At 42.8% G+C, this 14,382-nt stretch overlaps 1 protein-coding gene across 1 annotated transcript in view; it reads right to left on the bottom strand.

Annotated features, from left to right (window-relative positions):
* LOC126094693 (putative beta-carotene-binding protein) overlaps positions 1-5,250 on the bottom strand; it is a 113,634-nt gene extending 108,384 nt beyond the window's left edge. The window contains exon 1 of the mRNA XM_049909218.1: positions 5,166-5,250. Coding sequence (XP_049765175.1) covers positions 5,166-5,226 — 61 coding nt within the window. The 5' untranslated portion in view covers positions 5,227-5,250. The remainder of the gene's footprint in view (positions 1-5,165) is intronic.
* Positions 5,251-14,382: the final 9,132 nt, after the last annotated feature.

Below are 14,382 nucleotides of genomic sequence, written 5' to 3'. Positions count from 1 at the left end.
CTTAAGGTGTAAAGGCCTAATTCCTGGAATATGTTTTTATCTTGCCTATAATCTTGAGAGGCGGTATATGTGTAATGTAGAGCATGTTTGTACATTCTATGTAAGACTGCATTTCATAGGTTTTTATTTAAATGGTCAATTTAGTATATAAAGTTGCCACCCTTCCACCGTAAGAGCTTTCTTTTAAAAACAAGTTGCACTTTCGGTGGCAAGTAATTTTTTTAATGTGAGTGTTTTGTACTATTTCCATCCCTCCTACGGGTGCATAGTTTATGTGTTTGTGTGAGTTGTTAAAATTTTTAGTTTAAAGTAATCGGGTGTGTTGCAGATTTGCACCAGTGTAGTCTTTCATAGGTTGTTGTGAGCAGTCGTGACTACGGCCGTGTAAAAAGGGAGCGGCAAGGTTCTCAGCCCGAAAGCTCATATTGTCAACAAAAAAATATTGTTATTTTGCCCCTGAATAAATTGTAACTTAATATTTAGAGGGTGCTTTCTGATTATAATTTTTAAATCTGTTTTTTTTTTAAGAAAGGGTTTTTAGGAATAAAATTTCCATTTGTTGAAAGAAATTTGTTTTCATCAGTTACCCACTGGCAACTACTTCCACGCTCACTTTGTGTCATTAAATGTGTTAATGTTCTTCATGAATCGCTAGTAAATAAAGTAAATTCTTTAAGAAAAGATTTTGAAAGTAAATCCACGGTTCAGCTATAATACTACATGGAGGGATATTATTTTCGGGCAGCTTCATAGATGAAAATTTCGAGAATTTCTTCCTAACTTTATGCTCCTCTTACTCTCACCACGCTATTTTGCCATTCTGGTGTCTTTCAGGCGAAAACAGTGTCCGTCAAGGCAGAGTTTTAAGTGTTAGTGTCTTTGCCACTGCCAGTAATACAGTCACGTCATTAGTAAAATGTCTTATACAGTGACGTTTGTTTGTTGACGACTTCTCTGTCATTTGTCCCTCCTTACGCCTTGCCGCGAAAACTCATGAGATGCAACAGACTGTTAAATGGTTGGAGCTATGGGCGGAGAAGAGTGGTTTTAATTTCTCCACTGAGAAGTCTGTGTGCATTCTTCTTAACCGGCCGTGTTCCAGTTTAGATCTTTCTGTGCTGGGCATGAGAGACCCTTTCTTAATTTTAGAGACACTGTGAAGTTGCTAGGTCTCACATTCGATTCTAATCTGAAATGGTTGCCATATTTTGGAACTTGAGAAGATGCCTTTGGAAGGACTCTAAAATACAATGGCCAAATTTCATGGAGAGCCGACCGAACTTCACTCCTCTGGTTTTACGGGGCGTTCGTGCGATCTTTGCTTCAGTGTGGGTGCGCGCTTTATGGGACGGCAAGGTCCTCTTATTTAAAACTGTTGGAAGTGATGCACCATGAAGGAGTATGGCTGTCCACCATAGCCTTTAGCAATATCTTCGTACTGAACCTGTTCGTTGAGCCTAGTGAGACACAGCTTCAAATCAGGCGAGGGCTCCTCATTGCGCGACAGGTCTACAAAACACTGTACGCGCTACACGTACCTGAACATCACACCGTTGCTCGGACACCAATAAAAAGGCCATTTCCTACACAACGGATTGCTATGAGACTCACGTGAAGGACTGAATTCTCGAAAGGAAGATTAGGGTTTAACGTCCTGTCAGCATCTAGGTCATTAGAGACGGACCTTATCGAGATGGATATGTCCAGTGTTAAATTCTTAAATCGAAGATAGAGTAGATAGATAATATATCAAGGCGAAGCGATTGAAATTCCGGCCACCCGCTGAAAAGACTTGTGAAGCCAGCCCCGGACCGAGTACGGACCAGCTTTGCTTGTTTTCTTGTACACGCAGACTCTCATCGCTGGCCACCAGGTTCTTCGTCTGCGCCACAAGAGGTCACGGTGTGCACGGACCAAATTTCTTTCGCCCAACACGTAACTGGAAATAGCCCTCAATGCATCCTGGAATAGAGCTAATAATGTCCTTAATTGGAAACTCTTCTTTCCGCAGTCCGCGGATATAGCAATATCCACTTGAGATCCTACAGAGGCTGAGAATTATTTTAGACTCGATCAATTATAAGAAGGACTGCACTCCAGGTTTCGTTTCAATCTCTTTTCCTTAGAACTTGTCGGCCGGGGTGGCCGAGCGGTTCTAGGCGCTACAGTCTGGAACCTCGTGACCGCTACGGTCACAGGTTCGAATCCTGCCTCGAGCATGGATGTGTGTGATGTCCTTAGGTTAGTTAGGTTTAAGTTGAGGCCTAAAAAAGCTTTAAGGCTCAATGGTTCAAATGGCTTTGAGCACTATGGGACTTAACATCTGAGGTCATCAGTCCCCTAGAACTTCGAACTACTTAAACCTAATTAACCTAAGGGCATCACACACATCCATGCCCGAGGCAGGAGCGGTCGCGTGGTTCCAGACTGAAGCGCCTAGAACCGTCTTTTCGACACATGTGACTGTCTGCCTCTCCACTGCTTGGAGCGTTAGTGTCGCTCCAACTGCCAAACGGTAACTACTTTCGCAGCGAAGAGTGTCGTGGTTGCAATTATTAGACGGTGGTATCCTTCAGTGTTATAACACAGTCTAATAAACGCTGCCACAACACTCTCTGCTACGAAAGTTTTTACCGGTTGAGAGATGGAGCGACACTAACGCTCCAAGTGGTGAAGAGGCAGACAGTCACGTGTGTTGAAATGATAACGTTCGTTTTTAATTATTTTCTACTTAATTAACGAAATAGTTGTTATAAATGTGCACTCCGTGCGTTAGTAAATTTCCAAGAGACATGGATTTCCATGAAACACTCGTAAAATCATCCGTACCACACTGATTCAATGACGTAAGCTACAACTCATTCACGGGGAAATACTTTCGAGCATCAGTGACGTAAGCTACAACTCATTCACGGGGAAATACTTTTGAATATGCGTATGTTGGCAGCTTATTCCGCTGGAAGCAAGAGAATATAAACATTTTTGTATGGCTTTCTAATGCACGAATAATTTTGTAAATGTGGTTATTTCCCTTCAAAAGCGGATATGTTGATGATTCTTGCCGTTTGAGGTTCAAATTTAGCAACAATTGTGGAGCTCGTTTACTCTAAGTTGGGAAGCAGTATTGTTGTGTTGCTTTTGACGACTTATTATCATGTCTATGTTGTTTTCTCTTAAGCTACAGCTGTGATGGCTTATTTCGTACCTTAAATAATATAGATATTACATTCCGTATAGATTTCCTACACTATAAATTCACTAATATGGATGAACGAAACTTGACCTTCTTGGGTAGATATACAACGTCTCTTTGCAAAACACCAGATCTACCAGTACTTACGTGTAATATTTTGTTATGAAAGATAAACGACATTATTCAGTAAACATCTGTACGTGACAAGAAAATGGTAAACTGAATGTCCCGTAATGTACTATTTCGTACCTTACCGGACCCTTTGGAAGCTAAAGAGTGACAACTGTGTCATTTTGTAGTTACCGTCGATTTTACGACATATAGTATTCTCCTCATTGTAAAAACTATGTTACAAATCAATACAAACGTTAGTACTCCCACGCATTCGCTACCGTCTTCGGAACTGTTACTTGCTGACCGCCTGGGGCCAAAATGCTTCCAGTGACGTAAAAACTGGAATCTGGCGGTTGAACAGACTTCTTGGCGACGATAAACCAACCAAAATCAGAAGCTAGATATGAGTATGAAGAAATGAATGGACGGCAATTCAAGAACTCCCAGCGACATCAAGGTAAGCTAATGGGAAAGATACACTCCTGAATCAGATACCCACAAAATAAAAAAGTAGTAGGAAAGTTTAATTAGGCTCACACAACACCTCTTCTGTCCCAACTCCATAAAAAAGAATTAGAAGTAGATTAACTTACTTGTCTGTTTAGGGAAAAGAGGCTTCATAAAAAATATTAAAAGAACAGAAATAAGTCGAACGAAACTATAACTGGTAGAATCAAGTGAGGCAATAGATCTTCAAGCTGTTCTACAACATGTACGCCGTTGACCAGGAGGAATGATTAAGTGCCTCAGATGTTGCGTACGGTTCTATACCCAATATGTGGAAGTAAGCGTGAAGAAAAAAGTATTTTATTTGTAGTGGTGCAATTTGTAATGAGAACACCTGGTTGTAAATAGTACCACGTTGCATCTCAACACCTGCTATGTTATATCTTTGAAGGTGTAGTAAATTTAGTTACTGACTTTCGGCATATGTGTCTGAGAAAATGGGCTGCACATTATCAGTGCTCCAGTAACCATAAAAATGCTGGAAATTGTGCAGATTATGGGAGCTTAGCCTATTTCAGGCGTAAATTTCATTTTCAGTTGTTATAGAATCTTGAAACGTCAACCATATTTAATAATTCATTGACATCTTAATTTTTATTTCAACAATTGTGATTCGCACTATAGAACTCTTTTACACTAATACGGTAGTATCACATTGTTACTTGCAAACTAAGTTGTACACTTACAATTATTATCTGTAGCATTGTTTTTAAGGGTTCCCCAGGAAGGTAAAAATAATTCCGACGTCCTATCGTGTTACAATTTTCACTTTGCACAACATTTTTTCAGCAGCCGTTGTCACATTTTCTGAGTACGTTTTTATAATGACGAGTTGATCGAAAATAAAGCCCTAGTTCAGTTCAAAAACTGCAGTAATGTGGGACTGCAACAACTTCAGTATAGCGAAATTAAAGACAATAGTAGTGTCTTGTGTATAGAAACTGGGGAGGACTGCAGACAGGCCTTCTAACTGTAGAATACAGAATCAGATGAAAGGTTCGGTCAGTACAAAATCAACACATGTTTTCAAATGGTTCAAATGGCTCTGAGCACTATGGGACTTAACATCCAAGGTCATCAGTCCCCTAGCACTTAGAACTACTTAAACCTAACTAACCTAAGGACATCACACACACCCATGCCCGAGGCAGGATTCGAACCTGCGACAGTAGCAGTCACGCGGTTCCGGGCTGGAGCGCCTGGAACCGCTCGGTCACCACGGCTGGCCAACACATGTGTTCATATATTCTTTTCGTGCTAAGAAAACACCTGGGATCACCACAAGCTCGTTAAGGCATGAACCTGATACCCGCAGCATGGGGTAGTTTGCTGAGAGAGTGGAGCAGCTTACCTAACTCAGCGACCGCCATCCCGGCGACGAGCAGGAAAAAGGGGACCAGTCGGTGGTGCATGTCTTGCAGAACGTGGAGTGCAGACATCAGGTACGGTCGCACTTATATGTTGCGGCGAATACGCGGCGTCGCGAGGTCATTACGCGTCCCCACTCCGGCGGCGACAACCACTCGACGGCGGCTACAGCTGTTTGCAGGTAACTTGCGAACTTACGTAATTATAAGGAAAATGTGTAACATACGTACAACATCAGTAAAACTATCTGTACGACAATATCAGTTACTGGGCCAGTTATTTACAACGTCGTCCACGCACGTTGAGGAATAGTTTAGTATGCACTCTTCTATGAGTGGCCATACATAGTAGTTCTTAAAGGAAGGAAGATTTGGTATAACATCGCAACTTCAATGCGAGATGCCTATAACAGTTTCCACAACGAAACGTTGTCTCGAAACCTGGCAGAAAATCCAAAGAGATTCTTGTCGCGTGTGAAGTATGTTAGCGGCAATAAACAATCAATGCCTTCTCTGCGCGATAGCAATGGGGATATTATCGAAGAGAGTGCGCCAAAGCAGAGTTACTAAACACAGTCTTCCGAAATGCCTTCACAAACGAAGACGAAGTAAATATTCCAGAATTCGAATCAAGAACAGCTGCTAACATGAGTAACGTAGAAGTAAATATCCTCGGAGTAGTGAAGCAACTCAAATCACTTAATAAAAGCAAGTTCAAAAAATGGCTGTGAGCACTATGGGACTTAACTGCTGAGGTCATCAGTCCCCTAGAACTTAGAACTACTTAAACCTAACTAACTTAAGGACATCACACACATCCATGCCCGAGGCAGGATTCGAACCTGCGACCGGAGCGGTCGCTCGGTTCCAGACTGTATTGCCTAGAACCGTGTGGCCACTCCGGCCAGCAATAAAAGCAAGTCTTCTGGTCCAGACTGTATACCAGTTAGGTTCCTTTCGGAGTATGCTGATGCATTAGCTCCATACTTAACAATCATATACAACCGTTCGCTCGACGAAAGATCCGTACCCAAAGACTGGAAAGTTGCACAGGTCACACCAATATCCAAGAAAGGTAGTATGAGTAATCCACTAAATTACTGGTCCCAAACAGTTAACGTCGATTTGTAGCAGGATTTTAGAACATATATTGAGTTCGAACATCATGAATTACCTCGAAGAAAACTGTCTATTGACACACAGTCAACATGGGTTTAGAAAACATCGTTCCTGTGAATCACACCTAGCTCTTTATTCACATGAAGTGTAGAGTGCTGTTGACAAGAGATTTCAGATAGATTCCGTATTTTTGGATTTCCGGAAGGTTTTTGACATTGTACTACACAAGCGGCTCGTATTGAAATTGCGTGCTTATGGAATATCGTCTCAGTTATGTGACTGGATTTGTGATTTCCTGTCAGAGAGGTCACAGTTCGTAGTAACTGACGGAAAGTCATCGAGTAAAACAGAAGTGATTTCTGGCGCTCCCCAAGGTAGTGTTATAGGCCCTTTGCTGTTCCTTATCTATATAAACGATTTGGGAGACAATCCGAGCAGCCGTCTTCGGTTGTTTGCAGATGACGCTGTCGTTTATCGACTAATAAAGTCATCAGAAGATCAAAACAAACTGCAAAACGATTTATAAAAAATATCTGAATAGTGCGAAAAGTGTCAGTTGACCCTGATTAACGAAAAGTGTGAGGTCATCCACATGAGTCCTAAAAGGAACTCGTTAAACTTCGGTTACACGATAAATCAGTCTAATCTAAAAGCCGTAAATTCAACTAAATACCTAGGTATTACAATTACGAACAACCTAAATTGGAAGCAACGCATAGAAAATGTTGTGGGGAAGGCGAACCAAAGACTGCGTTTTATTGGCAGGACACTTGGAAAATGTAACAGATCTACTAAGGAGACTGCCTACGCTATGCTTGTCTGTCCTCTTTTAGAATACTGCTGCGCGGTGTGGGATCCTTACTAGATGGGACTGACGGAGTACATTGAAAAAGTTCAAAGAAAGGCAGCACGTTCTGTATTATCGCGAAATATGGGGGAGAGTGTCACAGAAATGATACAGGATTTGGGCTGGAAATCGTTAAAGAAAGGCGTTTTTCGTTGCGACGGAATCTTCTCACGAAATTCCAATCACCAACTTTCTCCTCCGAATGCGAAAATATTTTGTTGACACCGACCTACACAGGGAGGAACGATCACCATGACAAAATAAGGGAAATCAGAGCTCGTATGGAAAGATATTGGTGTTCATTCTTTCCGGGCGCTATACAAGATTGGAATAATAGAGAATTGTGAAGGTGGTTCGATGAACCCTCTGCCAGGCATTTAAATATGATCTGCAGAGTATCTATGTACATGTACATGTACATGAGACGGAGCACAAGCTCGAATTGTGTCAAGGATAGGGAAACAAATAGGCTGTGCCCTTTCCAAGGAACCATCCCGCCATTTGCCTGAAGTGTTTTAGGGAAATTACAGAAAACCTAAATCTGGATGGCGGGTGCGGGTTTAACTGTTGTCCTCCCCAATGAGAATCCATTGTGCTAACCACTTCGCCACCTCGCTCGGTCATATTAGTTCTGATTGACTCAACTCGAGCAGATTGTTTTGGCATCACGTAGACGTAACGAAATGACGTCTTAATCAAGAATATCTAATAGATAAATATCATATAACGCTTCACGTTTTTCTGTAGTTACAAGCGGTGTATGCCAGGTTCTTGTTAAGTCATTGTGATTTATCTAAATTACACGTAACTAAGGTCTCTTAAACAACAACTTTACAACAGTACAATCAAATGTCTATAATGACGGTAATATCAACAATTCTATACTACTGTACCGAGAGTGAAGTAACAAATCCAATTAAGGGGAAATGATGATGATGTTTTGTTTATGGGGCGCTCAATTGCGCGGTCATCACCGCCCGTACAAAGTCGCAATTTTTTCACAGTCCAATCTATCCACTTGCACAACGATGATGATGATGATGATGATGATGAAATGATGAGGACAACACAAGCACCCAGTCTCCAGGCAGAGAAAATCCCCAGCCCGGCCGGGAATCGAACACGGGACCCCATTATCCAGAGGTAGCAAGGTTGGCCACTAGACCACGAGCTGCGGACCCAATTAAGGGGAAAAGACCACGAAACGTGATTGACAGTTTTGATGATAAGTAACACATTTCACAAATTAATAAGCAGTGACATATCAAGGAAGAAAAGCTCAACTTTCAAGGCATAACCTTCACTTATAATGCATTCGCAGCAACTCAGATATCCGTTTTCATAACACTGCAAGAATGTGATACAGTTAAAGAACTGTATGCCACTGTGGCTATTGTTTATTTGACATTTGTCAAAAATAATTTCAGTTCTTATATGAGTCGGCAGATCCGAATAACATAAGGCGCAACAATATGTCATACCACCTATAACCTTCTGTAAGTTTACGACCTCTGGTAAATGCATGGCTCTGAGCACTATGGGACTTAACATCTATGGTCATCAGTCCCCTAGAAGTTAGAACTACTTGAACCTAACTAACCTAAGGACATCACACAACACCCAGTCATCACGAGGCAGAGAAAATCCCTGACCCCACCGGGAATCGAACCCGGGAACCCGGGCGCGGGAAGTGAGACCACGAGCTGCGGACTGGTAATTGCAAACAAGTTTATAAAGGACTGACTGGAGGTAGTGTAGAAATAATTTTTATTTCACTTGTTTCTAGCATAAATTGGTCTAAGCTATTACAAAATAAAATAAGTTTATTCCAGGTTTTTTTTTACCACTGTGTAAAAGTGTTATGCAAACATTCCAGACCGTAACTCTATAATCTATGTAGTGTTTTTGTCTCCCGTTCTAAAACAGATAGGAAATTTTAACCACGCACTCCTTAAATGGTAGTCCCTGTAGCTGGGGGTTTCAATGTTGCAACGCATTGGAGAAGAAAATTTTTTATCGTGAAATCGATTGAGCTGCGTCATTTTTCCCTGAATTTGTGGTCTGCGTTTCTACTTCATTCGTGTCTTGACGAAAAAAGTACCTCGCTTGCCACTTTAAGTAGTGCATATACAGGGTGGTCCATTGATAGTGACCGGGCCAAATATCTGACGAATTAACCATCAAACGAAAAAACTACAAAGAACGAAACTCGTCTAGCTTGACGGAGGAAACTAGATGGCGCTGCCATAGGTCAAACGGATATCAACTGCGCCTTTTTTTTAGTAGGAACTCACATTTTTATTACATAAGTACATAAGTACGTGATATCACGTAACATTCCGCCAGTGCGTAGCCGGCCGCGGTGGTCTAGCGGTTCTGGCGCTGCAGTCCGGAACCACGGGACTGCTACGGTCGCAGGTTCGAATCCTGCCTCGGGCATGGGTGTGTGTGATGTCCTTAGGTTAGTTAGGTTTAAGTAGTTCTAAGTTCTAGGGGACTTATGACCTAAGATGTTGAGTCCCATAGTGCTCAGATCCATTTGAACCATTTTTTTTTTTTTGCCAGTGCGGACGGTATTTGCTTCGTGATACATTACCCCTGTTAAAATGGACCGTTCACCAATTGCGAAAAAGGTCGATGTCGTGTTGATGTATGGCTATTGTGATCAAAATGCCCAACGGGCGTGTGCTATGTATGCTGCTCGGTATCCTGGACGACATCATCCAAGTGTCCGGACCGTTCGCGGGTTAGTTGCGTTATTTAAGGAAACAGGAAGTGTTCAGCCACATGTGAAACGTCAACCACGACCTGCAACAAATGATGATGCCCAAGTAGGTGTTTTAGCTGCTGTCGCGGCTAATCCTCACAACAGTAGCAAACAAATTCCGTGAGAATCGGGAATCCCATAACGTTGGTGTTGAGAATGCTACATCAACATCGATTGCACCCGTACCATATTTCTATGCACCAGGAATTGCATGTCGACGACTTCGAACGTCGTGTACAGTTCTGCCACTGGGCACAAGAGAAATTACGGGACGATAACAGATTGTTTGCACGCGTTGTATTTAGTGACGAAGCATCATTCACCAACAGCGGTAACGTAAACCGGCATAATATGCACTATTGAGCAACGGAAAATCCACGATGACTGCGACATGTGGAACATCAGCGACCTTGGCGGGTTAATGTAGGGTGCGGCATTATGGGAGGAAGGATAATTGGTCCCCATTTTATCGATGGCAATCTAAATGGTGCAATGTATGCTGATTTATTACGTAATGTTCTATCGATGTTACTACAAGGTGTTTCACTGCACGACAGAATGGCGATGTACTTCCAACATGATGGATGTCCGGCACATAGCTCGCGTGCGGTTGAAGCGCTATTGAATAGCATATTTCATGACAGGTGGATTGGTCGTCGTAGCAGCATACCATGGCCCGTGCGTTCTCTGGATCTGACGTCCCCGGATTTGTTTCTGTGGGGAAAGTTGAAGGATATTTGCTATCGTGATTCAACAACAACGTCTGACAACATGCCTCAGCGCATTGTCTATGCATGTGCGAACATTACGGAAGGCGAACTACTCGCTGTTGAGAGGAATGTCGTTACACGTATTGCCAAATGCATTGAGGTTGACGGACATCATTTTGACCATTTATTGCATTAATGTGGTATTTACAGGTAATCACGCTGTAACAGCATGCGTTCTCAGAAATGATAAGTTCACAAAGGTACATGTATCACAGTGGCACAACCGAAATCAAATGTTCAAACATACCTACCTACGTTCTGTATTTTAATTTTAAAAACCTACCTGTTACCAACCGTTCGTCTAAAATTGTGAGTCATATGTTTGTGACTACTATAGCGCCATCTATCACAAAGCGAAAAAAGTGCTCCAACTAAAACATTTATATTTCTTTATGTACTACACGAATATGTAATAAAAAATGGGGGGTTCCTATTTAAAAAAAAAACGCAGTTGATATCCGTTTGACCTATGGCAGCGCCATCTAGCGGGCCAACCATAGCGCCATCTGGTTTCCTCCTTCAAGCTAGACAAGTTTCGTTCTTTGTAGTTTTTTCGTTTGACGCTTATTTCGTGAGATATTTGGCCCAGTCTCTATCAATGGACCACACTGTACATGTAATTAATGATTTCTGTATGTAAACGTGAGAAATAATACTGAATTAAGTTGACGCTGTATGATTCATGTAAAGGAAATTATATTTTCCAACTTGAAGTAGTGACCATATGGATTAATGTACTGTTTAACTCTCTAGAATGTTTCGTCAGAAAAGTGATTTTCAGTTGGACGTTTAGATGATCCTAACGTCGGTTATCATAAAGGACTATTGCACCAGACACTTAGGACCGCGCTCTTTATTTAGCATACCCCCAGCTCTGCGAAGACAGATCAGGTAAGTCTCAATTCCTTAACATTTCCAGGGTTTTTGATTTACTCAATATGTCAGTGAATTTGCTTCTATAGATGAAGCGTCATGTCCACTCTCTCTTACCTGTTGCTCGTCATTCCTCCTCTGTTTTTCCACCAACTGATGAAACATATTCAAATGGTTCAAATGGCTCTGAGCACTATGGGACTCAACTGCTGTGGTCATCAGTCCCCTAGAACTTAGAACTACTTAAACCTAGCTAACCTAAGGACATCACACACACCCATGCCCGAGGCAGGATTCGAACCTGCGACCGTAGCAGCAGCGCGGCTCCGGACTGGAGCGCCTAGAACCGCACGGCCACCGCGGCCGGCGATGAAACATATTGAAAGTAACAACAGCCTTACTGAAAGTGAAAATGCATGACTTGCGAGAGACTCAGATTTGTTCCGCTAAGTATTTAAAGTATGAAGGAAGAAAGATATGTTACTTTGTTCAAATGGCTCTGAGCACTATGGGGCTTAACTTCTGAGACCATCAGTCCGCTAGAACTTAGGACTACTTAAACCTAACCTACCTAAGGACATCACACACATCCATGCCCGAGGCAGGATTCGAAACTGCGACCGTAGCGGTCGCGCGGTTCCAGACTGAACCGCCTAGAACCGCTCGGCCACTTCGGCCGGCGATATGTTACTGTTCGACGTCGAGGTAATCATTTCTGCAATTGTATACCGCTAAGGAAAGAAATCGGCCTTGGCATATACCTGGGGAATGTCCAGCGTTTGCAGGCCTACTGTTCTATGTGCTGCTCCTGCATGCTTCATGAGGTGGTTTAATTCTTACAGCTTTGCATTTACACTAAACATCAAAAATAAAACATCAGCGTACTAAGGAAACATGCTATAATACTGTAGTCTGACCGCCCTGATTTTGGGCAAATCTGCACTGGCAGAAAAAAAAATCACAACACCAACTAGTTGTGCAACATAAGCTAAAATTGGTTGGCACGTTTCTACATCTGAAACATACTGTCTATTCAGATTTCGCGCCAGTCGCTTAAGTGTGGCGCTAGTAGCGCCACTATGGGGATGCTGATCAGGTTTGCTTTAAATACACGCTGTAACGATCGTGAGCGTTAGTCACCTTTGAGACTGGATGCGGTACGTTACTGTTAGTGAAGGATGCCTTTAATGCGCCAAAGACGCCGTTGTCGGCACCTCACTCAGTCTGAACGATGTCGTGTAGAAAGGCTACAGAAACTGGGTGCTCCGTCTCCATATTGCAGAAAGACTTGACAGGAATGTAGCCACGTTCACCCACATATCGCTACTGCAACCCAACATGCTCTAAAAACAGTCGACATGTCACTTTCGCCTCCTCGATCACCAGATCTTTCTCCAATCGAGAACATATGGTACATTATCGGAAAACAAATCCAGAGCCATTCACAAATCACAAACAGCATTAAGCCCTCCCTGTATTAACCGACCAAGGGCAATAGACATGGAACTCCATCCCACAAACTGAAATCCGGCACCTGTAAAACACAGTGCATGCACGTTTGCATGCTTGCATTCAACATTCTGACGGCTACACTGCTTATTAATGCAGCAGAGTGTCACATTTACAATGGCTTATCTCGCGCTTACATTAACCTGTGATCTTGCAATGTTCATCACTTAAATATTTTGCCTGTCGGTGTATGCAACATGAAAATCCAGTTTCGTTCTGTATCTAGTATGTTCATTATTTTACTAGCACAGTTCTTCCTCCAAACTGTCGTAGACAGCACAGGGTGAGTCACTTGAGACACCCATTTTATTTCGTGAACGGTTAAACATATCGAAACGCGGTTTTCGGCAAATGTTAGAGCGTCCAGAGGTACGTTTTTCTTTCTTTTTTTAATAATGTTCTTAGCACTGGTATCGATCCCTCAGTCAACAGATGGGGACGTTTGCAAGACAACAACCATCTGCACGAACAGTTCGACGACGTTTGCAGCAGCATGGACTGTCAGCTCGGAGACCGTGGCTGCGGTTACCCTTGACGCCGCATCACGGACAGGAGCGCCTGCGTTGGTGTACTCAACGACGAACCTGGGTACACGAATGGCAAAACGTCATTTTTTCGGATGAATCCAGGTCCTGCTTACAGCATCATCATGGTCACATCCATGTTTGGCGACATCGCGGTGAACGCACATTGGAAACGTGTATTCGTCATCGCCATACTGGCGTATCACCAGGCGTGATGGTATGGGGTGCCATTGGTTACACGGTCGGTCACCTCTTGTTCGCACTGATGGCAGTTTGAACAGTGGACGTTACATTTCAGATGTGTTACGACCCGTGGCTCTACCCTACATTCGATCCCTGCGAAACCCTACATTTCAGCAGGATAATGCACGACCGCATATTGCAGGTCCTGTACGGGCCTTTCTGGATACAGAAAATGTTCGACTGCTACCCTGGCCAGCACATTCTCCTGATCTCTCACCAATTGAAAAGGTCTGGTCAATGGTGGCCGAGCAACTGGCTCGTCACAATACGCCAGTCACTACTCTTGGTGAACTGTGGTATCGTGTTGAAGGTGCATGGGCAGCTGTACCTGTGCACGCCATCCAAGTTCTGTTTGACTCAATGCCCAGGCGTATGGAGACCGTTATTACGGTCAGAGGTGGTTGTTCTGGGTACTGATTTCTCAGGATCTATGCACCCAAACTGCGTGAAAATGTAATCACATGTCAGTTCTGGTATAATATGTCCAACGAATACCCGTTTGTCATCTGCATTTCTTCTTGGTGTAGCAATTTTAATGGCCAGTAGTGT

The sequence above is a fragment of the Schistocerca cancellata genome, chromosome 8 (assembly GCF_023864275.1).
Source record: "Schistocerca cancellata isolate TAMUIC-IGC-003103 chromosome 8, iqSchCanc2.1, whole genome shotgun sequence".
NCBI lineage: Eukaryota > Metazoa > Arthropoda > Insecta > Orthoptera > Acrididae > Schistocerca > Schistocerca cancellata.
The sequence above is the reverse complement of the archived record's forward strand: the minus strand, read 5'-3'. Positions and strand labels throughout refer to the sequence as shown.